The 25,037-nt window shown below is 43.4% G+C and overlaps 2 protein-coding genes across 2 annotated transcripts in view; one reads left to right on the top strand and one right to left on the bottom strand.

Moving 5' to 3' along the window:
- The window catches only part of PAMR1 (peptidase domain containing associated with muscle regeneration 1), a 170,393-nt gene extending 159,626 nt beyond the window's left edge, over positions 1-10,767 (bottom strand). Inside the window, exon 1 of the mRNA XM_067038013.1 lies at positions 9,239-10,767. The gene's annotated coding sequence lies outside the window, so the exon portion shown is untranslated. The remainder of the gene's footprint in view (positions 1-9,238) is intronic.
- On the top strand, positions 8,894-11,232 carry FJX1 (four-jointed box kinase 1). Its single transcript, XM_059069947.2, has one exon. It carries the CDS (start codon positions 8,985-8,987, stop codon positions 10,296-10,298), a length of 1,314 nt encoding a protein of 437 aa, XP_058925930.1. The 5' UTR covers positions 8,894-8,984; the 3' UTR covers positions 10,299-11,232.
- Positions 11,233-25,037: the final 13,805 nt, after the last annotated feature.

Genomic DNA, 25,037 nt, shown 5'->3' with positions numbered 1-25,037 from the left:
CCTCTCATCCCCCCATATAAGATATTTACCACGGGGAGCTTTCTGGGCTATGACAGGTCTCCCGGGAGATGGGCTGGGCTCAGTCACACAGCAGAGATGAGGAGAGATGTAAGTACCTGTTTCCAACATGCCTGGTGTAAGACAATGTGCCAGTACAAAGGAAGAGATGAGTCCCTTGGTTAACTGGCCAGGGTGTTTCCCAGCCCCAGAGGTCACAAGGCACTGCAGTTAACATAACTTCTGTCTTTGGACAGACCACAGTTGGAATTCCTCTTCTGTTACTTAGCAGAAGTCTCCCAGACCAATGAGAAGTCTTACTTCTCATGATGCTCTGGTTTTCCCATCAATGAAATGGAGGAGTAACACCTCCGGGGGCGGGGGAGGGAGGTTGGAGGAAGGTCTTCTAGACCGAGTGCGTGAAAAGCTCTCACACACTGCACTGCATGTAGAAAGTGCCTCCGAATCATTCAGTGGTGTCCACCAGAATTCTGTTCCCGACTTTGTCACAAGAAAAACCTTAACAGTCTGTGGACCGAAGGAAGAAGCTGGGATCCTACAGAGGCCTGAATAGAAGCAGCCCTGTGTTACATGAAGGAAGAGGGAAATTTTGCCTGTTCCTCCACAAAGGGGAGAGGGAAAGGAGGGAAAGGAGAGGTAGATGGACGAAGGCCTTGTGCAATTACATGACACACACACACCCCAGGAGCCCCCCCAGATCTTCAGTAAAGTCACTAAACTCGTATCTTTGGCCCAAGTGCATTCCGGACGGGGCGGGAGGGTGCTGTGGATAAGGCATGGAACTTCACATCCATGCTACTGTGTGTTGAAGTCAAAGCAACAAGCATGGAAGCAGGAGGTGGACACAGAGAGACATGCTTGAGGAACAAAGGCCCAGGGACTCTCAGAAATGGAGGGGAAGTTTCTGGACCCTCCCAGGCCATGGGATAGGAATTTGGGTCAAGATTAACTGGATCTCAAAAGAGCAGGGAAAGTTCAGCTAACAACGGGGTTATACCATCATCATCATCGGGTATTATCGACTGTCTGCCTGCAGGATGCCGGAAACTGGTTTTAGGCAATGAAACCCGGAGTCCAGGAAGCCAGCACATTCTTAACGAGAGCTGCATTACTGAAGAACTTCTACCTGGTTTTTCACCCACCTCACTGTTGAAATACGAAGCTACCTCTCCATTCACTATTCCCCACCAGCAAGTGTCCCTAAGTTACCCCTTGTTTTTGCATATTCCTCCAGCCCCTCTTCAGTCCAACAGTGATGACTCTTCCCAGGCCTGGAAGTGCCTCTGTCTCCCATTTAGACTGCTCCTTATTCTGACAACACCCATCCATGCTGCAGTGAGCCCCCAGTTATAAATTACTTACCTGCTGGCCACCATTTTAATGTAAATGGATTTTAAAAAGCAGCAAAGGAATATATTTTCATTTGGAGTTAAAGCATCATTTTTTTATTCGACTTTGAGCCTGGTCTAGAAGAGATGGCAGAAGAATGGCTCCAAGGCTAATATAGCTAATGATTATGATGGAGATCCTAGGAGCTGCTGCTATTTCACTTGCAGCCACCTCTAGTCTGGTTTCACTGCCTGCAATACTTTTTTTTTTTCACAGCCACTTCCATTAACACCCACCACCTATGATGGAACCATTATGAAAATACCTCTGCTCTCGGCAGCCTCGATTGGTCTTGACACATTATCACACTAAAAGCTCAGCCACGTGGCACTAAGTCCTATTTATAATAACCCTTGGCAGGAGCCACCAAAATAAAACCTGGTACTTATAGGCCACCTTTCATCTAAGGAAATCAGAAAGCTTCACAAGCTTAATTAAGCTTCAGCATCTATCTGACTGATGAGATGCACAGAGCCTGGGGAGGCTGAGGAAGCGCAGCATTACTAATTATGCAGTAGATAAGGCTCTGGGCTGCAATGAACAAAGAAATCAACAAGCCAGCGAGAGTCACTTTCTTCAGTGGCAAATGTTTGTCCAGTGAATTTCTCCAGGGTGGTTGAAAAATGATAGGTGAGTGAAAAAGGGGCCGTGGAGAGTCTCCCATCTGGCATTTCTCAATCTAGGGAGGGGGCCTGAGATTTGTTTCTTTTATCAAAAGACGATTAAGCTAATCCAGCACACTCAAGTGCTTTTAAGGATGAGGAAATTGAGCTCCTGAAAGACGTAGAAATGAGCTCACGTGCTGCTCTCTCTGCTTGCCCCAACGTTCTTCCTCCCCAAACTCTGAGCTGCACACCCCCAGGTACCCTTCAAGACCAGCTTCACATCTGCCTCCCTGGTGAAGCCTTCCTGACCTTCTCTAGTAGAATTCGTTGCTCCCTCCTCTGGGCTCTTGTGTGGTTTCTATTTCCATAATAGCTAGAGCAAGTGATAATATTTATTGAGAACGTACTAAGTGCTTAATGTGCATTTCATCCACACAATAATATTATGAGGCAGGTGCAGTTATCACCATCCATTTATCGGATGAGTTAACAGGTGAAGTGACTTTCCCAAGACAGCACAACTGGTAAGTGCAAGACTCAGCTTGGCTGCCGAGCACATGTACCAAAAGATGACAACACACTGCCTTCCCAGCAGCACAGGTGTGATGGAAGAGTTCTGTTTATATGTTTGCCCACTTTCTGGTTTGCAAGCTCCCATGTGAGAGGTATATAATTCAGGAATCTTTTGGCTGCAAAGAATAAAAACCCCAACTCAGGGCTTCCCTGGGGGCGCAGTGGTTGAGAGTCCGCCTGCCGATGCAGGGGACACAGGTTCGTGCCCAGGTCCGGGAAGATCCCACATGCCGCGGAGCAGCTGGGCCCGTGAGCCATGGCCGCTGAGCCTGCGCGTCCGGAGCCTGTGCTCCGCAACGGGAGAGGCCACAGCAGTGAGAGGCCCGCGTACCAAAAAAAAAAAAAAAAATAGCTCAGGGTGCGTTAAACCACCAGGGAACTCCAGAGGCAGGGTGGCTCCAGAGCGGATTAATTCAGGAGCTTGGTGACATCACCAAGGACACAGGTTCCTTCCGTCTTTCGGTTCTGCCACCCTCAATGTGTCTATTTAGCTCTCCTTGCAGTTATATGATGTTGGCCCCAATTCCAGGCCTCAAATCTAGACCTGAGCCATGGAGAAAAGTGCCATATTTTTCTGTGTCTTTTGTAAGAGCACAGACATCTTTTCCAGAAACCTCCCTGTGGACTTCCCTTCATGTGTCACCAGCCAGAATGGTGTCATATGCCTATGCCTAAACCCAACACTGGCAAGGGAGTCGAGGCACCGTGACGGATTTAGCCCAATGAGGATTCAGCCTCCCCTCCAGCACCATGCACAGGGAGAAGGATGGAGATCTGCCAAGAAGGAGGAAGGGAAAGGGAAGGGTGAAGAAAAGACAACCAATGTTTCCTGATGCAGGTGTGAAGGACAAGAGAAAATCTGACACAATCGCTTTCGCCCAATTATTTGGCCTTTGGCACGTGAACAATAAATGTCAGTTGAACTAAGTTATAGTAGAGAAAGAAATTCATGTCCCCAAATGCCCAGTCCAGAATTTTTACCATCATACCCTGTAACTAGGGTATGATGATATATGACTGAGAGATTGTGTCAGCAACTGCTCTAAAATTTACTAAATTAATTCACCAGTGTTCCAACCTTTAGATTCTGGTCTCCAACACCAGTGGCTACAGGAACCTTTTCCAAAAGCAGGTCAAAAAGAGAGCTACATGGAATAAAGAGAATCATATAACTATTAGTCTCACCATAAATTAAGGGTGAGACTTTCTTTCCAGAAACACAGTGTGGTCTTAAAACCAGGACTCATTCAGGCAGACAGGTTGGTTGCAAAGACTGTATGTTTCCAGACCTCCTTCTAGCTATCCAGCAAGATTTACCTAGAGCCAGGTGTATATATTACCTGCCCCTGACAGCCGGGTGTGTAAAGATGAGACAGTTACGCAATTCTTGGGAGATCCAGATCATGGTCAAATAGAGACATGCCAAGAAAAGGAAAAAGATCTCCAAGCAGAAAAATAATGTACCCTAGGCAGAGACAGAGTAGAGAAGAAGGAAACACAAATAATGAAACTGCAGCCCAGAGAGACTCAAAAGCTACCTGAAGTCACACAGCTAGTAACAGCTAAAGCAGGAGTCATACCCAGTTTGAAGGAATATTGTACTCCTCTCCCTGACATGGTCTTTCCCACTCTTCCCTTTTGTAGAAGCATCTAGAGGGTGAATTTGGGGGCCTCTATCTTTGGGAGGGGCTTGTAACTCAGAAGACCCAGGAAAGGTAGGATTGAATGAGGCAGAGTAGTGAGAGGAAAGCAGCTGCCCAAGGCTAGCTGGAGGCTCTGGGATTTCAACAAGAGCTGGGAACGCTGCTACGGTCCAGCTGGGAAGGAAGGGAGCAAAATTTTCAGTGAAGATGCTCATCTGGGGCATAAAGAGGGTGCACTGGTCAGGGCTGCCACCTGTATTATGTCTCTCAAGACCCAAGTGAGGCTTGGTGGAGGACAGCAACAGGAAAAGGAGACCCCCATCTGGGCAACAAAGCAGAGAAACAGGAAGGAGAGGGAATGATAAAAACTAGGAGTTTGGGATTAACAGATACATGCTACTATGTATAAAATAGATAAACAACCAGGACCTACTGTATAGCACAGGGAACTCTATTCAGTATCTTGTAATAAGCTATAATGGAAAAGAATCTGAAAAAGAAGATATATACATGTATAATTGAATCACTTTGCTATACACTTGAAACTAACACATTGTAAATTAACTATACTTCAATTTTTTAAAAAACTATAAAAATAGTGGACTCTTGGATAATCTTTCAAGAGTTTTAAATACAGGAGCTAATTTAATCACCACAATAAGCTGTAAGGTTTTTCACTATTAATTAATTACTGTTAATCATCAGATATCATATTATTGTAATCAGTATCAATAATACCAACAACACTATTATTACTGTGTTTTATAGATGAGGACACTGAGGAACAGAGAGGTCAAGTAACTTACTCAAAGTCACACACTTGGTAAGTTTTAAATCTGGACAATCTGGCTTGAGGGTTCACACTCAACCATTTCACTTGATAGCAACCACGGAGAACATTTCAAAGCAAAATGTAATCTGAGTTGAATCTACTTTGATTTAATTCAATAATATTTACAGCTGACATATTCCTAGTAGTTTACAATTTGCAAAGGGTTTGGCCTCCATCATTCTGGAATCTTAGCCCGGCCATTTACTTGCTGTGTGACTTCAGGCCAGTTATTAGCTAAGCTTCGGTTTTCCCATCTGTACAGTGGGGACAAGATTACTGGTCGGGAGGGTGAAAGGAGAACACATGTGCAGGGCTCAGTTCTGTGCCAAGCCCATAATAAGCAGTCAATAAGCGTTTGCTACTAATGTTGTGGTTCTTATCAACGTCTCACAGGAACTTCACAACAATCCTGTGAGGGAGGTAGGATTTATTACCCTTGTTTCTCAGATGTGGAAACTGGAACTCACAGAAGGGAAATAACTAGCCAGAAAGGAAAACAGCCAGCAAGAGGAAATACCAGACTTAGAAAACCTCCCAACTCCCAGCCTGCTGTCCTGCACCCAACCCTCAACTCCACCTCCTCTCTCTTCCCCAGGAGGCACTGATCTATGAAGCAGATCATCCTTCAAACAGGACTGTGGATGAGTGTGAAGCAGTTGGAAGCTGAGGCTCAGGGAGAAGTTCTGAGGACTGTGAAGAAAGTTCTCCAGGTGAAAATAGGTTCCTACGTAGGGAAAGAGGAACAGCACCTCCCCTCATCCCCAAGCAACTGCCAGAGGGGCCGGCCTGAGGTCACACATTGTGAAGAACTGTGCCCTGTGCCCTCCCAAGGAGCCCCAGGGGGATGGCGGTAGGTGGGGGGTGTCCTCAGACCAGGAAGTAAAGAAGAATGGGAGTGTCTTCATCTTATTGGTAAACAGAGGAGTGTTTTTAAACACTTCCTTTAAAAAGTCTCTTATATAATGCATTTAAACTGCATTCTACCTTGGGTTTGTTTTTTGTTTCTCTTTTATTTCTGTGGTTTTCTGTAATTCTGCATTTCAATGCATTTGTTCAAGTTTCTATTAGTGCATCCTGTTCTGGTACCCAGCGCATTCAGTCCTGTGACTATAGGCTAAGAGCTACAATAGAGTCAGTCCATCTTCCGAGGTATAAGATCCTAGCTGACTGCTTTAAGGCTTTAGTTTCTTCGTCAATGCTGGTAATGTGATTGGAAGATTCTGGGATTTGGGGTATCTGAGTTGAAGTCATCCCTCCCAGATTGAAAATCATGTGCTTCCTTCTCTTACATTATGTGGATCCGTCACCATTTTTTTTTCCTATTATATATGAAAGCTCTTATTTTGTATCTTTTAGTGGTAAGCAGTTTTTTTAAAAAATACCTTGATACATGCCACTTGCAGAGCTTTATCTTATTAACATTCCAATGATTTATTGAGCAAATTATTACTGAACACCCACTAAGTACCAGGCATTGTGCCAGGCAGCCATAAAACAAGACAAGATGGACTCCTCACAAAGTTTACAGTGAACTATACCTTATAGTTACTTACAGTTTCTTTAACAGCTACAAAGACAGAGACACTAACTACTCTGGATTTCCCCATATCCCCCAGGACACGGCATGGGCCATGGTAGCCAATAGTCTCAGACTTTAACTTCAACAATTAACCTACCTGCTGAAAATGTATACTTCTTTCTAGTTAGATGATATTCTACTTAATGCCCACAAGGTGGAGATCTTGCTTACAGTTTACCCAAGCTGAAAGCAATGCATTCAACAACAACAAAAAATTCTCAGAAGTTAAACCAAAAGACAAAAAATTAAATTCAACTTATTGAGCACCTTTTTAGTGTGATATCCTATATTAGGTGGTAAGACAAATAGAAAGTTGTTAAGGTATAGTCCCTGCCTTCTAGGGAAAGATGGGAGTAAGGAGCTTGCACAGAGCAGGAAGACGGTACCTTTTAATGAATTAAGGTAGTATAGTAATAGTAATTTCATCATCAGATAAGATCTATACAAAAGCATGAGGCAGCCACCATGGGGTGCAGAAGAGATTCAACAAAGACCCCACACTTCAGCCAATATGGAAACACTTGAGGGTACACTGGGTCAGCTCTGGAAGTCCCCAGATGTGGTCTCTGGATGCCTATGCTTAGTCACAAACCTTAGGGTTTCTTAAAATGTTCATTCTTTGGAGAAAAAAATATAATCAGTGCCAGGTAATGAGCTGAGGCAGTTGAAATCCCCCAGTTGCATCTGATGGTGGGGGCGTAAAGACAAAAGAAACACATGAAAGGAAGCAAATTTCAAACTCCTGCTTTCAGAGGTGGATTCCACCCCCCACCCCTTGCCTTGAGTCTCACCTGGGAAATCTTGGTTTAGACCTGGGACAGGGTCTCACGCAGAGAGGTAAGAGGGAGAGCCGATTCTTACCCAAGAGCCTTTATGGTGGATTGGACCCAAAAGTGGCTGGAAGACAATGTGGTTTGCTGTTTACTTTTTCTTTTTTATTATTTATTATTATTATTATTATTATTTTTGCTCCTCCACTCCTCCCCCCAACCACTTCTTCCCTTAAACCATTAAACCAGTAAGTCAAATGCAATATGGGTTTGTTCTTTTTTGGGTTTTTGTTTTTCATTCGTTGAACTGAAAATCACATTTGGGGCATAAAGTGACAGGGAGTTTTTAAAAAACGAGAATGCTGGCAACTTGATAAAAATAGTGAATTTTCTTGATAGAGGGAAAATCAAGTGGCATGCTGCCCAGAAATCCCAGTTTGAATTTTAGTTTCTCCACTTGCTACTTCTGGGATCTTGAGCAAGCCCCATCCCATCTCTATGCCTCAGTTTCCTCATGGGCAAAATAGTATCGTTTCGTAGAGAAACGGTCTCTAAGGCCCTCTCCTCCGCACTAAGTCGGATCCTGGGTTGTAAGGCTCTCCTGGCAACCTGAACATCTCCCTAGAATGTGAGCTCCGTGAACACGTGACCTCATCTGTGGCTTTTAATGCTCTGTGACCAGAACCGAGGACAGTTTGTTGAATGGAACCTGCCTAGGGGTTCTTGCACAGTGAGGCTGAATTCCCGGTGAGTCCCTCGGGAAAGGCGGAGCAACCAACCTCAAAGCGCACAGCCCTCAGTGACCAGAGTGGTGAGCGTGCTCGAGAAAGGTGGTGTCGGTTCAAAGTTGTTTGCTACAGATGGTTCTTCTAACCCGGCTGGAGTCACCTCCTCAGTGGCTCGGAGAGCTCCCCAGGGGTTTACATAAGGCAGGGTGAATCACACCCACCTTCGGAAACGGAGAAGGCAAAGGGACCTGCCCCAATCCACCCCGGGCGGCGCCGGGAGTGTGCTGGGGGTTAGTCTGAACTTTGCTGGAGGCCAGGAGCCGCCCAGGCAAAGGGACTCCACGACCACTCCAACCCCCGCGAGAGCCAGCGGCGCGTCTCACGCACCCACCCAGCGCGACTCCAGCTCTGTGCCGCCCGCTCCGACGCCCCCGCGCGGGCGCCGCCTGCCTGGCTTCCTGCTCCCGGCCCCTAAGCCCCCGACTGAGTGTGGGACCGCTTCTCCCGCTTGGAAGGAGCCATCGCCGCTTTAAAGGGAAGAGGAGGGGAAGGGGGCGGGGAGCGGCGGCGGAGGAGGGGGAGGGGGAATCCTCCATCGCTCCCACGTGGTCCGGGCGCCTGTGAATCGCGCCCGCCTGAGGGTCTCACAGCGAAATACAAAAGCAGCTGGGAAGCTGCAGCGAGGCGAGTTCTCAGTGCGGGGCAGAGCCCTGTAGTGCCCCGCGGCAGCGATGGAGCTGAGGCGCCCTGAGCCCCGGAGCCTGCGAGCTGAGCCCGCGTCGCCGCCGGGACCCGGGCTCCTGAGATCGGCTTGAAGCGGCGGCGGCACCGGCGCGGCCGGGGGAGCATGGGCAGGAGGATGCGGGGCGCCTCCGCCACCGCGGGGCTCTGGCTGCTGGCGCTGGGCTCGCTGCTGGCGCTGTGGGGCGGGCTCCTGCCGCCGCGGACCGAGCTGCCCGCCTCCCGGCCGCCGGAAGACCAACTCCCGCGGCGCCCGGCCCGGAGCGGCGGCCGGGAGCCCGCTCCTCGCTTCCCTCTGCCCCCGCCCCTGGCGCGGGACGCCCGCGGCGGCTCCCTGAAAACTTTCCGAGCGCTGCTCACCTTGGCGGCGGGCGCAGATGGCCCGCCTGGGCAGCCCCCGGGTGAGCGCAGGCGACACGTGCCATCCGGACGGCCCTGGCCTGAGGAACGCGCCGCAGTGCACGGGGGCGTCTTCTGGAGCCGCGGCCTGGAGGAGCAGGTGCCCCGGGGCTTCTCGGAGGCCCAGGCGGCGTCTTGGCTGGAGGCGGCGCGCGGCGCCCGGGTGGTGGCCCTGGAGCGCGGGGGCTGCGGGCGCAGCTCCAACCGGCTGGCCCGCTTCGCCGACGGCACCCGCGCCTGCGTGCGCTATGGCATCAACCCCGAGCAGATACAGGGCGAGGCCCTATCCTACTACCTGGCGCGCTTGCTGGGCCTCCAGCACCACGTGCCGCCGCTGGCACTGGCCCGGGTGGAGGCTCGTGGCGCGCAGTGGGCTCAGGTGCAGGAGGAGCTTCGTGCCGCTCACTGGACCGAGGGCAGCGTGGTGAGCCTGACTCGCTGGCTGCCCAACCTCACGGACGTGGTGGTGCCCGCGCCCTGGCGCTCTGAGGACGGCCATCTGCGGCCCCTGCGCGCCACTGGGGGCGAGCTGGCCAACCGCAGCCGGGCGGAACTGGTAGACCTGGTGCAATGGACCGACTTGATCCTCTTCGACTACCTGACGGCCAACTTTGACCGGCTTGTCAGCAACCTCTTCAGCCTGCAGTGGGACCCGCGGGTCATGCAGCGCGCCACGAGCAACCTGCACCGCGGCCCCGGCGGGGCGCTGGTCTTTCTGGACAACGAGGCGGGCTTGGTGCACGGCTACCGGGTGGCGGGCATGTGGGACAAGTATAACGAGCCGCTGCTGCAGTCAGTGTGCGTGTTCCGCGAGCGGACTGCGCGGCGCGTCCTGGAGCTGCACCGCGGCCAGGATGCGGCCGCCCGGCTGCTGCGCCTCTACCAGCACCACGAGCCTCGCTTCCCGGAGCTGGCCGCGCTCGCCGACCCCCACGCTCAGCTGCTGCAGCGCCGCCTCGACTTCCTCGCCAAGCACATTTTGCACTGTAAGGCCAAGTACGGCCGCCGACCGGGGACTTAGCATCCCCCGGAGGAGGAGGAGAGAGAGAGACCCCTGGCTGGGGAATGGATGATGGGGGAAGGGCCGTCGCCTCAGCCACCGCCTGGGACCAGCCGGCCAACGCCCAGCCGGAGACCCGAGCGCGAAGGCGGCTAAAAACTTCAGCTTTATCCACCTGCCCCTTTCTCTCAGTCCCAAGCTGTGTCCTTTCAAAGTTCTGGGAGGACGAACTCACCGAGGCGAGAAGTGTAACATTTCCTCCACCCAGCCTATAAAAGGATTCTTCCCTGTGCCAGCACGGAGTTTGCATCCAAAGAAACTGGCTGCTGCCGGAATTTGGCCCCCGGGTGGCCGTCTCTGTGGGAGATACACCCTATTTCTTGGCCCCCTCTTTCCCCCTTCCGAAAAAGGAAAACTTCAATTTGAGCCATTGAACTAATTCTGCAGTTTCCTACCAAACGCAGCGCTGGTGGCCCCGGAGCAGGGCTATGACATTGGCTGGTGGAGCCCCCTTCCTGTGTTCTCCCTTTGTTCCGGCTCTGTGATGGTGAGATCACTGTTAAGAGCTGGGGAACCGCTCCCGATAGGACAAAGGGAGCAGGACCTGCAGAATGGAGGGAGTCCTGAAGACGCTGGCAATTTGTCTGACTTGTTCCTTACAGCTTGTCATTTCAGCCTGAAGGCTACAAATGCAGGACCGGCTGTATGCATTGATTCAAATAATGAATTTCTTCTTCCTCCCCCTTCCCAACCGTTCATAATTTTGTCAGTGATGATGTTCACCAGAAGGAAAAAAAAAAAAAAGTTTCATGCACTTTACTTTGTTTTTATTTTAATTTTTTATTAAGAAAACTTTTTTTATTTGACAAAATTTGCCTTCTATGTGTATATATGTGCATAAAGTGTGGTGTAAATATACTAAACAAACTTATATTTCAATAAAAGGGAGTTTAAAATTTAGAATTTAATTCCTGTGGTTTTAATTGTTTGAGGTATCTGATGCCCTGCTTGGTTTTAGAATAAGCTCTAAGGCTTCTCCCTTGTGGATGTGCTTTTAAAACAAAGGACGCATGTATATCCCAGCTGTGACCATGGAACTTACAGAATTGAACAAAGACAAGAGCAGATTCCCTGTCCTGCTCACTTAAATGAACCCTAGTGCTGGAAATTTCAGAGTTCAGCATAGAACATGCGGGATGGTGGAGAGAGACATGGACGGAAAGTATTCTATTTCCTGGCAAATAAAACTGTGATAGAAAAGAATTTCACTGTAATTTAGTCCTATATTAATCATTTGGCAAATATGATAGAACTAGATGTATAGACTAAAATATGACAAATGTCCCCCCCTTTAAACTTAACTGCTGTGGTCACGTGTTGCACCTGATTTTCAGCATTGTAAGTACCATACATCACCATGTGTACAGATAATAAGCTGAGCACATACTGCATACAGGTAGAGAAAGTCATAAATTAATTCTCTTTAATCTCCCAGCATAAATTCCATTGCATCCAAGAGCTCATAATCTCCAACATCTGGACTCATCCAGCTGTCTTAAGAGATTGTACTGTTCCCCATCCCCCCAAGTACTAATTGCATGGTCCCCTCAGAGCAGCCATTGTGAAACCAGGAATGTGTATAGTACTTTGTATATGGCATTTGGACCCTTACTTCTTGGTGACTTCAAACAGGAAATGTCTTTGTATTTTCTTAAGCTTCTTTTTGACCCATAGGGGAGAGGAGAGGCAGTCAGTTTGTGTCTTTTTTTTTTTATGACCCATTGGTGTTTTATCTTGGCATTTTATTTGATATGTGGGTCCAAATGATCTTGCCTGTTATCTTCTTTTTATTTAATGACCTTTAACTCAAAGCAACTTTTGGCTACTTTAATAGATTTTTATTTGACTTGCATTTGTAAACCTAGGGTTTTATAGACTCGTGATGGTATTAAATCTCTGTGGGTTTCCCTTCTCACTGTGCATTACAACACAGCGTGTAATTTAACGATTTAATGCCATCCTTATGTTTCAGTGCCTCTGCTAAGCCAGCTCAAAAAAGAGTCCATAAAGTTTGTAGTGTAAGCCAAATATTTTCGTGATACAGGGTAGTGATAATGGCAAATACATCTTTTTCAAGACATTGTTAATGTGAAACCTCTGATAGTTACATCTTTCAAAAAGAAACATTTTCCATTTCTGATGATTGATAACTATATGAGATTTCCTGCCCAAATCAGCAGAGGCTGCTCCAAGAAAAAGATAAATATTCAGCAATCTGCATGTTTACCCGACATGTTCATGGAGGAAAACCATGGGCAGAGCTAAGCTAGAAGTTTCACAGATGCACAGGAAATATACCCTGACTCCCATATAACTTCTGCACTGGTAAATTCTGGGCCAGCTGCATTCTCCACATTCTTCCTAAACTTCAGTTTCAAGCCCAGACTTGACCATGGTTAACCCAGAGCAAGAAACGAAGCATAATTTAAATGGCTCTTCTCAGATTCTTTAGTGAACCACATCTGCCTGTTCGAGAAATATGTTTAATTACATGGTGGAGTTGTTAAGGGAACCAAGACTTAATTACAGAGAAGAGGTTTTAACTGTTGCTATTCCTTGTGGATAATCGGTAGTCTGTGAATGGATAGATCAATTAATGTTTTGCCATGGTCAGTGAATGCTGCTAGGACCAAATCATTTTTCAGATGAAGAAAAAGAAAAAGAACTTTCAGCCTGCAGCATGATGTAAAAGAGTAAGAGGTTCTGCAGGCAGACTATATTCTGAATTCTTTCCCTCACCTATTTACTTTCAGCAAGTCATTTAACTTAGTCCCCTCATCTATGAAATGGAGATTCAATCAGTATTGTGGGATTTAAATGTTAACATATAAAACATAAGGACACACATAGGTACTTTAAAAAAACTCACTTCCTATTGCTCTTTAAAAAAAAACCTCTTGCCTTTCTTACACTTCAGTAAATTTCTACTAATTTTCGTTATCAAAGCCAAATCTAAAAATGTCCAAGATGAGGTCCAGTTTTTGAAATTAGTAATAAACTAATTTTTAAGTGCTTGAGAACCCTATTCTAGCATATGATCCTATGCAAAGCACTGGATCATATGACCAGGGGCAGAGGCTTGATCTCTATGTGGGCTCGAGTGGGCGGTTTCAGGACCCAAGCAGACCCCCTGTACCACAGGCAGCTATACTACGAATATACGAGGGTGACTTTTTTTTAAGTAGATGGATCATTGCAAATCCATCATCACTTCTGGAAAGCATCAAAAAGTGATGAATCTTTTCAAGAAGAACAATTCTCCTCCAATTTCTTTCTGCCAAGAGAAAGTAGGCAGTTGACCTTTATTTCCTGGATTTGACTGTTGATTAATTCACTTTGTCAATGACATAGTTCTAAACTCTATTAAGAGTACTTGCCCTTCTGTCTTCGAATCAGGGAGAAAAACAAATTATTTTGACACCTCTCAACACTTCTCCACCTTCCACCTACCACTGCAGCTAGGAGAGTCCTCCTAAGACCTAGAGGTTGGTTATGTGGATTAAATGAGTAACTATTTGTAACATTCTCAGAACAGTGCCTGGCACAGGGTAAATGCAATACGGAGTGTTTGTTTATTCGTGGGATAGATCATTTTCTTCTCTTAAGTCAAAACCAGAGGCCTTTTGAGTCCCAGGCAGGCTCCTCTTTCGTAATCCTGCTGTATCTCTGCAATCATAGAACACCTTCTACATGCTTCTATTTTGGCTCAGGAAAACCAGCCAGAGTGCATGAGTCTGGCAGGAATTACCTAAAGCCCACAGTTGTCAGCTGGTTGTCTCCTTTCTGAGATTGCCCTCTGTGTGAGTTGTCACATGCAGCCCCCTCTTTTTCACAGGGAGGCTGTGATTCTATTTCTCACATGGCTCATCAGCTTCAGGGAGCAGTAAGCTGTGGAATCGTGCACCTTCTGAGCTACCCAGCTGCCATGGATCATCCAAGCCTGGGCACTGATTATGTGTCCCTCCACACGTCTGCCCCCTCCCACAGAGCCACTGATCCCTGTGGTGTAAGGTTGGCAGGAGTATTAAAGAAAGAGTGGGGACTCCAGTTGACCCAGAAGCACAGGAATTGCTCCAGAAAGAAATAGAATGTCAGCTGCCGAGGTGGATGGAAATCACAGGGCAAGAGTTGACACCCACCTCCAAGCATACTTTGATCATTAGACTCAAGTGGAAAGGATATTGCGAGTCAAGAGATTCAGGCTACTTCTGAGTCATGTGACTTGGGAAAGTCATTTCCCTCTCTGGCTCCAGGTGTCTTACCTGGAACAGGGGGTGTTTGATTAGACTGGTAAGTTTACTATTTTTGTCACCAGAACTCACAGTAAGACACACACTTTACATTGTGACACAGCATGCGCACGTGCGTGCCCATGCACACACGCGTGCCCATGCACACACGCACACACGCACACACACACTCTCTACTCAACTGAAACAAGTTCCACAAAACAGTCTGTACAACACACTTTTATATTCAATTCAATTTTATTCTATTCCTCCTCTTCCTCTATTTCCCAATGCTAGTCGTGACCCTCTAAACTGATTTAATAACTCATCAGTGCGGCATAGTCTACACTAGGCAAAATACTGGATTAGGTGATTGGTAAGCTCCTTTCCAGCTCTAAGATTCTAGGGAAATTCCATTTATAACCAGTTCACCACCTACTATAATTTTCTCCCCAAAGGGAATACAAGCAGATTTCAATTTTCTACACTCTTTAAAAACAAAAGACTGATGTATGTTTCAAAACGTAATTGGAAGAACTTCTCAAAATCTCACCTAGGGTCTTTTTATAAACACCTTCGAGATCCCCTAAATGTGGGTGGGACATAACTTTCGGTCTGTTCCTGCCATGTGGGAGCAAATAGTGTTGCGTGGCTTTGTAAGGAAAAAAAAAATTCTTTGCATCTCTGCCTCAACATGGCCCAAGGACGACTCAAGGGGACAGTTTCTTTTCTGTGTATTCATAAAGATCAGATGTAGGAGTCATAATTTTTTAATGTGACTGTTTTACCAATTTCTCTTTCTGTGTCCTGCTGTGGGAGAAACTGCATTAATAAACTATATGTCAATGCTGCCTAGCTGGATTTTTTTTCTCTGCAGGACTCCATCAAATATAGCTAAAAGAATCCTCATTTTATTTATCTATTCAACTTTCTTTTCATTCTGGATATGTCTTCTTGACACTTCTGAATTTTTTCCCTTAATGGTACCTTAATTTTTCTTAGGAGAATAGAGAACTGATTGTTCATTGAATAACAACAACAAAAAAAGGAGCTCTTTTTTTCCCTTTCTTTGATGCCATATGGTATCTTTTATGGCTTTAACAGTTATATTACACCCTATCCAGAAAAAAATTAAATAGCTTATGGAACTGGCCTTTTTCCAGTATCAGCCCACAGATTTTACTTTGCTGAGAAATTGTGGGTTAATAATAGAGAAGTGTCACTTTTAATTTGATGGTCCTACATCATGCATTTGTCTCTGCCTGTTTACACCTTCCCCTTAGTAATTTTTTAAATACTTGTTAAAGTCTTTGTCCCCATCTTACAAATGGCCTGAAGAAGCAAGGAGAGTAGGGAATGAACATAGCCATGATTTTTTTTTTTTAGTTGTGATAAAATATACACATCACAAAATGTGCCATTTTAACCATTGTTAACTGTACAGTTCAGTGATATGAATGTGATGCAATCATACCACTATCTATTTCCCAAAATTTTTCATCAGTCCAAATAAGCACTGTCATCATTAAGCCATATATCCCTATTCCTCCCTTGCCCCAGCCTCTGGTAACTTCTAATCTACTTTCTATCTCTATGAACTTGCCTAGTCTCAATATTTCATGTAAATGGAATCATACAATATTTGTCCTTTTTTGTCTTTCTTCTTTCACATACACAACCGTGATTCTCGTCCTGGAGGCAACATGATAGAATGTAAGCAGTATCATTTGGGAACTGGTAAAACTGGGTTTGGGTCTGATTTCCACCATTTAATAGCCCTGGATTTTCATACCAGTTGATGAACTCCTCATTTTCCTCATCTGGAAAAACAATGGGAAGAGTAGATGTTCTCCAGAATCCCTTTCAGCTCTAGAAAAATGCCATGTTTTTATGTACAGCAACCCTGCAAATGAATTTCATCCATAACTTCCAGTCCCTTTTCTCTATCTGAAGACTCAGTAACTTTTTCGGTGCCTCCTTAAAAAGTTTCAGGTCATATGCTAGGTCATGTGGAGTCAAAGGCGAGCAAGATAGGTAAGGTACCTCCCTTCAGGGAGCTTAGAGTTTAGTGGGGAAGATGGAAAATAATCTAGCAGAAACAAAATGTGATTAATGGTATAAAAGAGGAAAGTGCTATGGGGCCACACAGCAAACTTTGTAAACTGGTCGGAAGTTGGGGAAGTCAAAGAAGTCTTACAAGTTGCCCTTGCGTTTATCTTTGAATTTTAGGGAAGTCTCGAAGAAAAGGAAACTGCAAAAAGAGAGATTCTCACTGTATTTCTGAAGATGTCCTGCTGACAAGACTGCAGGGAGGCTTGATCTCCATAGTTTGTCTTGGAAGGTAGAGGGAGTCCCATGATGGTGGTTTAAGCTTTTTTGCAACAGGTATGTGATCTTCTTTCTGCAATATGACATGCATTTAAATATTAGTCATCCTGTGATTGTGTTCATGGGAAGCTAGAAATTCATATCATATGCTATAGAAATTCATGTCATGGGGAAATTATTTCTTCTTTATACATTTAATTTTATATTTTTATACAGCAGGTTCTAATTAGTCATCAATTTTATACACATCACTGTATACATGTCAATCCCAATCTCCCAATTCATCACACCACCACCACCATCACCCTGCCGCTTTCCCCACTTGGTGTCCATACGTTTGTTCTCTACATCTGTGCCTCAATCCCTGCCCCGCAAACCAGTTAATCTGTACCATTTTTCTAGGTTCTACATATATACGTTAATATACGATATTTGCTTTTCTCTTTATGACTTACTTCACTCTGTATGACAGTCTCTAGATCCATCCACGTCTCAACAAATGACCCAATTTTGTTCCTTTTTATGGCTGAGTAATATTCCATTGTATATATGTACCACAACTTCTTTATCCGTTTGTCTGTCGGTGGGCATTTAGGTTGCTTCCATGACCTGGCTATTGTAAATAGTGCTGCAATGAACATTGGGGTGCATGTGTCTTTTTGAATTATGGTTTTCTCTGGGTATATGCCCAGTAGTGGGATTGCTGGGTTATATGGTAATTCTAATTTAAGTTTTTTAAGGAACCTCCATACAGTTATCCATAGTGGCTGTATCCATTTACATTCCCACCAGCAGTGCAAGAGAGTTCCCTTTACTCCACACCTTCTCCAGCATTTGTTGTTTGTAGATTTTCTGACGATGCCCATTCTAACTGGTGTGAGGTGATACCTCATTGTAGTTTTGGTTTGCATTTCTCTAATAATTAATGATGTTGAGCAGCTTTTCATGTGCTTCTTGGCCATCTGTATGTCTTCTTTGGGAAAATGTCTGTTTAGGACTTCTGCCCATTTTTGGATTGGGTTGTTTTTTTTGATATTGAGCTGCATGAGCTGTTTATATATTTTGGAGATTAATCCTTCATCCATTGATTCATTTGCAAATATTTTCTCCCATTCTGAGGGGTGTCTTTTCATCTTGTTTGTGGTTTCCTATGCTGTGCAAAAGCTTTGAAGTTTCATTAGGTCCCATTTGTTTATTTTTCTTTTTATTTCCATTACTCTAGGAGGTGGATCAAAAAATATCTTGCTGTGATTTATGTCAAACAGTGTTCTTCCTATGTTTTCTTCTAAGAGTTTTATAGTGTCTGGTCTTACATTTACATCTCTAATCCATTTTGAGTTTATTTATGTGTATGGTGTTCGGAAGTGTCCTAATTTCATTCTTTTACATCCAGTTTTCCCAGCACCACTTTTTTTTGTGTGTGTGTGATATGCGGGCCTCTCACTGTTGCGGCCTCTCCAGTTGCGGAGCACAGGCTCCGGACACGCAGGCTCAGCTGCCATGGCTCACAGGCCCAGCCGCTCCGCAGCATGTGGGATCTTCCCGGACCAGGGCACGAACCCGTGTACCTTGCATAGACAGGCGGATTCTCAACCACTGCGCCACCAGGGAAGCCCCCCAGCACCACTCATTGAAAATACTGTCTTTTCTCCATTATATATCCTTGCCTCCTTTGTCATAGATTAGTTGATCATAGCTGCATGGGTTCATCTCTGGGCTTTCTATCTTGTTCCATTGATCTATGTTTCTGTTTTTGTGCCAGTACCATATTGTCTTCATTACTGTAGCTTTATAGTATAGTCTGAAGTCAGGGACTCTGATTCCTCCAGCTCCGCTTTTTTTCCCTCAAGACTGCTTTGGCTATTCGGAGTCTTTTGTGTCTCCGTACAAATTTTAACTTGTTTTGTTCTAGTTATGTTAGAAATGCCATTGGTAATTTGATAGGGATTGCATTGAATCTGTAGATTGCTTTGGGTAGTATAGTCATTTTCACAATATTGATTCTTCCAATCCAAGAACATGGTATATCTCTCCATCTATTGGTATCATCTTTAATTTCTTTAATCTGTGTCTTATAGTTTTCTGCATACAGGTCTTTTGTCTCCCTAGGTAGGTTTATTCCTAGGTATTTTATTCTTTTTGTTGCAATGGTAAATGGGAGTGTTTCCTGAATTTCTCTTTCAGATTTTTCATCATTAGTGTATAGGAATGCAAGAGATTTCTGTGCATTAATTTTGTATCCTGCAACTTTACCAAATTCATTGACTAGCTCTATTCATTTTCTGGTGGCATCTTTAGGATTCTCTATGTATAGTATCATGCCATCTGCAAACAGTGACAGATTTACATCTTCTTTTCCAATTTATATTCCTTTTATTTCTTTTTTTTCTCTGATTGCCATGGCTAGCACTTGCAAAACTATGTTGAATAATAGTGGTGACAGTAGACATCCTTGTCTTGTTCCTGATCTTAGAGGAAATGCTTTCAGTTTTTCACCGTTGAGAATGATGTTTGCTGTGGGTTTGTCATATATGGTCTTTATTATGTTGAGGTAGGGTCCCTCTATGCCCATTTTCTGGAGAGTTTTTATCATAAATGGGTGTTGAATTTTGTCAAAAGCTTTTTCTGCATCTATTGAGATGATCATATGGTTTTTCTTCTTCAATTTGTTAATATGGTGTATCACATTGATTGATTTGTGTATATTGAAGAATCCTTGCATCCCTGGGATAAATCCCACTTGATCATGGTGTATGATCCTTTAAATGTGTTGTTGGATTCTGTTTGCTAGTATTTTGTTGTGGATTTTTGCATCTATATTCATCAGTGATATTGGTCTGTAATTTTCTTTTTTAGTAGTATCTTTGTCTGGTTTTCGTATCAGGGTGATGGTGGCCTCATAGAATGAGTTTGGGAGTGTTCCTCTATGTGCTATATTTTGGAAGAGTTTGAGAAGGATGGCTTTTAGGTCTTCTCTAAATGTTTGATAGAATTCACCTGTGAAGCCATGTGGTCCTGGACTTTTGTTTGTTGGAAGATTTTTAACAGTTTCAATTTCATTACTTGTGATTGGTCTGTTCATATTTTCTATTTCTTCCTGGTTCACTCTTGGAAGGTTATACCTTTCAAAGAATATGTCCATTTCTTCCACGTTGCCCATTTTATTGGCATAGAGTTGCTTGTAGTAGTCTCTTAGGATGCTTTATATTTCTGCAGTGTCTGCTGTAACTTCTCCTTTTTCATTTTTAATTTTATTGATTTGAGTCCTCTCCCTATTTTTCTTGATGAGTCTGGCTAATGGTTTATCAATTTTGTTTATCTTCTGAAAGAGCCAGCTTTCAGTTTTATTGATCTTTGCTACTTTTTTCTTCGTTTCTATTTCCTTTATTTCTGCTCTGATCTTTATGATTTCTTTCCTTCTGCTAACTTTGGGTTTTGTTTGTTCTTTCTCTAGTTCCTTAAGGTGTAACGTTAGATTGTTTACTTGAGATTTTTCTTGTTTCTTGACATAGGCTTGTAGAGCTATAAACTTCCCTATTAGAACTGTTTTTGCTGCATCCCATAGGTTTTGGATTGTCATGTGTTCATTGTCATTTGTCTCTAGGTATTTTTTGATTCCCTCTATGATTTCTTCAGTGATCTCTTGGTTATTTAGTAATGTATTGTTTAGCCTCCATGTGTTTGTGTTTTTTATGTATATTTCCCTGTAATTCATTTCTAATCTCATAGCATTGTGGTCAGAAAAGATGTTTGACATGATTTCAATTTTCTCAAATTTACTGAGGCTTGATTTGTGACCCAAGCTGCGATCTATCCTGGAGAATGTTCCATGTGCAGTTGAGAAGAAAGTGTAATCTGCTGTTTTTGGATGGAGTGTCCTATAAATATCAATTAAATCTATCTGGTCTATTGTGTCATTTAAAGCTTCTGTTTCCTTGTTTATTTTCATTTTGGATGATCTGTCCATTGTTGTAAGTGAGATGTTAAAGTCCCCCACTATTATTGTGTTACTGTTGATTTCCTCTTTTATAGCTCTTAGCAGTTGCCTTATGTATTGAGGTGCTCCTATGTTGGGTGCATATATATTTATTATTATGCCTTCTTCTTGGATTGACCCCTTGATCATTTTGTAGTGCCCTTCCTTGTCTCTTGTAACATTCTTTATTTTAAAGTCTATTTTATCTGATACGAGTATTGCTAGTCCTGCTTTCTTTTGATTTCCATTTGCATGGAATATTTTTTCCATCCCCTCACTTTCAGTCTGAATGTGTCCGTAGGTCTGAATATTTTTGTATCCATTCAGCAAGCCTGTGTCTTTTGGTTGGAGCATTTAATCCTTTCACGTTTAAGGTAATTATCGATATATATGTTCCTATTAGCATTTTCTTAATTGTTTTGGGTTTCTTTTTGTAAGTCCTTTTCTTCTTTTGTGTTTCCCACTTAGAGAAGTTCCTTTAGCATTTGTTGTAGAGTTGGTTTGGTGGTGCTGAATTCTCTTAGCTTTTGCTTGTCTGTAAAGCTTTTGATTTCTCCATCAAACCTGAATGAGATCCTTGCCAGGTAGAGTAATCTTGATTGTAGGTCCTTCCCTTTCATCACTTTATGTATATCATGCCACTCCCTTCTGGCTTGTAGAGTTTCTGCTGAGAAATCAGCTGTTAACCTTATGGGAGTTCCCTTGTATGTTGTCATTTTTTCCTTGTTATTTTCAATAATTTTTCTTTGTCTTTAATTTTTGCAAATTTGATTACTATTTGTCTCGGCATGTTTCTCCTTGGGTTTATCCTGCATGGGACTCTCTGTGCTTCCTGGACTTCGGTGGCTATTTCCTTTCCCATGTTAGGGAAGTTTTCAACTATAATCTCTTCAAATATTTTCTCGGGTCCTTTCTCTCTCTCTTCTCCTTCTGGGACCCCTATAATGTGAATGTTGTTGCGTTTAGTGTTGTCCCCGAGGTCTCTTAGGCTGTCTTCATTTCTTTTCATTTTTCTTTTCTTTATTCTGTTCCGCAGCAGTGAATTCTACCATTCTGTCTTCCAGGTCACTTATCCGTTCTTCTGCCTCAGTTATTCTGCTGTTGATTCCTTCTAGTGTTGTTTTCATTTCAGTTATTGTATTGTTCACCTCTGTTTGTTTGTTCTTTAATTCTTCTAGGTCTTTGTTAAACATTTCTTGCATCTTCTGGATCTTTGCCTGCATTCTTTTTCTTATGTCCTGGATCATCTTCACTATCATTATTCTGTATTCTTTTTCTAGAAGGTTGCCTATCTCCAGTTAATTTAGTTTTTTTTCTGGGGTTTTATCTTGTTCCTTCATCTGGTACATAGCCCTCTGCCTTTTCTTCTTGTCTCTCTTTCTGTGAATGTGGTTTTTGTTCCACAGGCTGCAGGATTGTAGCTCTTCTTGCTTCTGCTGTCTGCCTTCTTGGAAATTATTTCTGTCAATGATATTAATAACTCCTTTTTGCTGAACAAGTATTAACAAACAAGACTTTTTGTTAGGCATTTTGCAAGGTTGCTGTGGAATTAGCAAGGATAACCCTGGATTGAATGTTTTCTTTACAAGTGCGGAAACTAAGGCTCAAAAAGTCAACTTCCCACACGTCTTGAAGAGGTGGGGCAGTGGCTTGAAGAGAAATCTGTCTATTTCCAAGGAATATGTTATACTTTTTTCTTTTTTCTTTCTTTTTTTATTCCTTTTTTAACAATTTTAGTCTTTTCTAATTGTTTTCTTTTAAGATCTTCTCTTTGTCTTTGATGTCCTGTAATTTCATTATGATGTATTTGGATGTGGATTTATTTTTGTTCTTTTCTGATAGGAACATGGTGTGTTTTTTAAGTGTAATGAGTTCTTTTTTTTTCAGTCTAGAAAAATTCTCAGTCATTATCTCTCAATATTTATCTCTCACATATTTTATCTCTCTTAGTTTTTTTCTGTTCTCTCCTTCTAGAAATATTATTGAGCATGTGTTAGACCATCTTCCATGCCCAAGTTCTTTTACATATGCTCCATCTCTCTTTTTTTTTTAATAAGTTTATTTATTTGTGGCTGTGTTGAGTCTTTGTTGCTGTGCGCGGGCTTTCTCTAGTTGCAGCAAGTGGGGGCTACTCTTCGTTGTGGTGCATGGGCTTCTCATTGTGGTGGCTTCTCTTGTTGCGGAGCACGGGCTCTAGGCGCGTGAGCTTCAGTAGTTGCAGCATGTGGGCTCAGTAGCTGTGGTGCACAGGCTTAGTTGCTCTGCGGCATGTGGGATCTTCCTGGCCCAGAGCTCGGATCCGTGTCCCCTGCATTGGCAGGCGTATTCTTAACCACTGTGCCACCAAGGAAGCCCCTACATATGCTCCATCTCTTAATCTTTCTATGCTGCCCTCTGGGTAATTCCCTTAGATCTATCTTCTAGTTCATGAATTCTCTCTCCAGCAGTGTCCACACTACTATTTTATTCATCTCTGAAGTTTTGTTTTGTTTTTTTGTCTTTTTAAATTCAATGACTTTATTTTTATTTCCAAAAATCCTATTTGGTTCTTTTTTTTTTTTTTTAACTTTCCTTCTTAGAGCAATTTTAGGTTCACAGCAAAATTGAGCAGATGGTACAGAGATTTCCCATATACCCCTGTCCCACATAAGCATAGCCTCCACGTCGTCAACATTTCCAAACCAGAGTTTCCAACCAGAGTGGTTCATTTGTTACAATTGATGAACATACATTAACACATCAGCATCACCCACAGTCCATGTTTACATTAAGGTTCATTGTACATTCTATGGATTTGGACAAATATATAATGAAATGTATCCACCATTATGGTATCATACAGAGTAGTATCAGTATCATTCATCAGTATCATTTAAGACAGTACCCTAAAAATCCTCTGTATTCCACCTACTCATTCCTCCTTCCCCCAACCCCTGGCAACCACTGATCATTTTAATGTCTCCATAGTTTTGCCTATTCCAGAATGTCATATAGTTGGAATCATAGTATGTAGCCTCTTCAGATTAACTTCTTTCCCTTAGTAATATGCATTTAAGTTTCCTCCATGTATGTTCATGGCTTGATTGCACATTTCTTTTTAGTGCTGAATAATATTCCATTGCCTGAATATACAACAGTTTATTTATCCATTCACCTACTGAGGAATATCTTGGTTACTTCCACGTTTTGGCAATTACAAATAAAGCTGTGGTGTGCATCCATGTGCAGGATTTTTTGTGGACATAAGTTTTCAGCTCCTTTGGGTAAATACCAAGAAGTGTAATTGCTAGGCCTTATGGTAAGAGTATGTTTAATTTTGTAAGAAACTTCCAATCTCTCTTCCAAAGTAGTTCTTGGTTCTTTTTGAAAACTTCCAAGTCATTTAAAAAATATTTTCTTTTCTCACTTTTTCAAGATGTATTCAGTCATTTAATATACTCAACCATTTAAAAGTATACATCTGATTACTCTAGTATTTGGAGTTCTGGGATAGTTTAATCCTACCGTTTGTGTGTCTCCTGACTTTTACACATATAGGGTGGCAAAGTAAAATACAGAACATCCAGTTAACTTTAAATTTTAGGTAAACAATGAATAAGTTTTTAGTATTAGTATACTTTAGTTTTAGTATAAGTTTTTAGTATGTTGCAAGCAATATTTGGAATATGCTTATATTAAAAATTATTTGTTGTTTATCTGAAATTCAGTTACTTAGATTTCTTGTTTTGTTTTATTTCCCTAAATCTGTCCATCTGACTCACAGAAGCTTTCTATTTTGTAATTCTGGATTGTAAACACATGTTCATCTAGGCTTTTATCTGCGACACTCACATTTTGTTTGGGTTGAAGATGTGTCCTCCCCAAGAAGTTTTTATTTCCTTGTATCAGGCACCACAGGGTTAGAGACAAAACTAGCTCACTTTTTTTTTTTTTTTTTTTTTTTCAGTACACGGGCCTCTCACTGTTGTGGCCTCTCCCATTGCGGAGCACAGGCTCTGGACACGTAGCCTCAGTGGCCACGGCTCACAGGCCTAGCCGCTCCGCGGCATGTGGGATCTTCCCAGATCGGGGCGCAAACCCGTGTCCCCTGCATCGGCAGGCAGACTCTTAACCACTGCACCACCAGGGAAGCCCCCCCGCTCACTTTTATATTAATTATTTTGCCTG

This window comes from Kogia breviceps, chromosome 7 (assembly GCF_026419965.1).
Source record: "Kogia breviceps isolate mKogBre1 chromosome 7, mKogBre1 haplotype 1, whole genome shotgun sequence".
Taxonomy (NCBI): domain Eukaryota; kingdom Metazoa; phylum Chordata; class Mammalia; order Artiodactyla; family Physeteridae; genus Kogia; species Kogia breviceps.
Note: the sequence above shows the minus strand (reverse complement) of the source record. Positions and strands in the feature narration are given on the sequence as shown.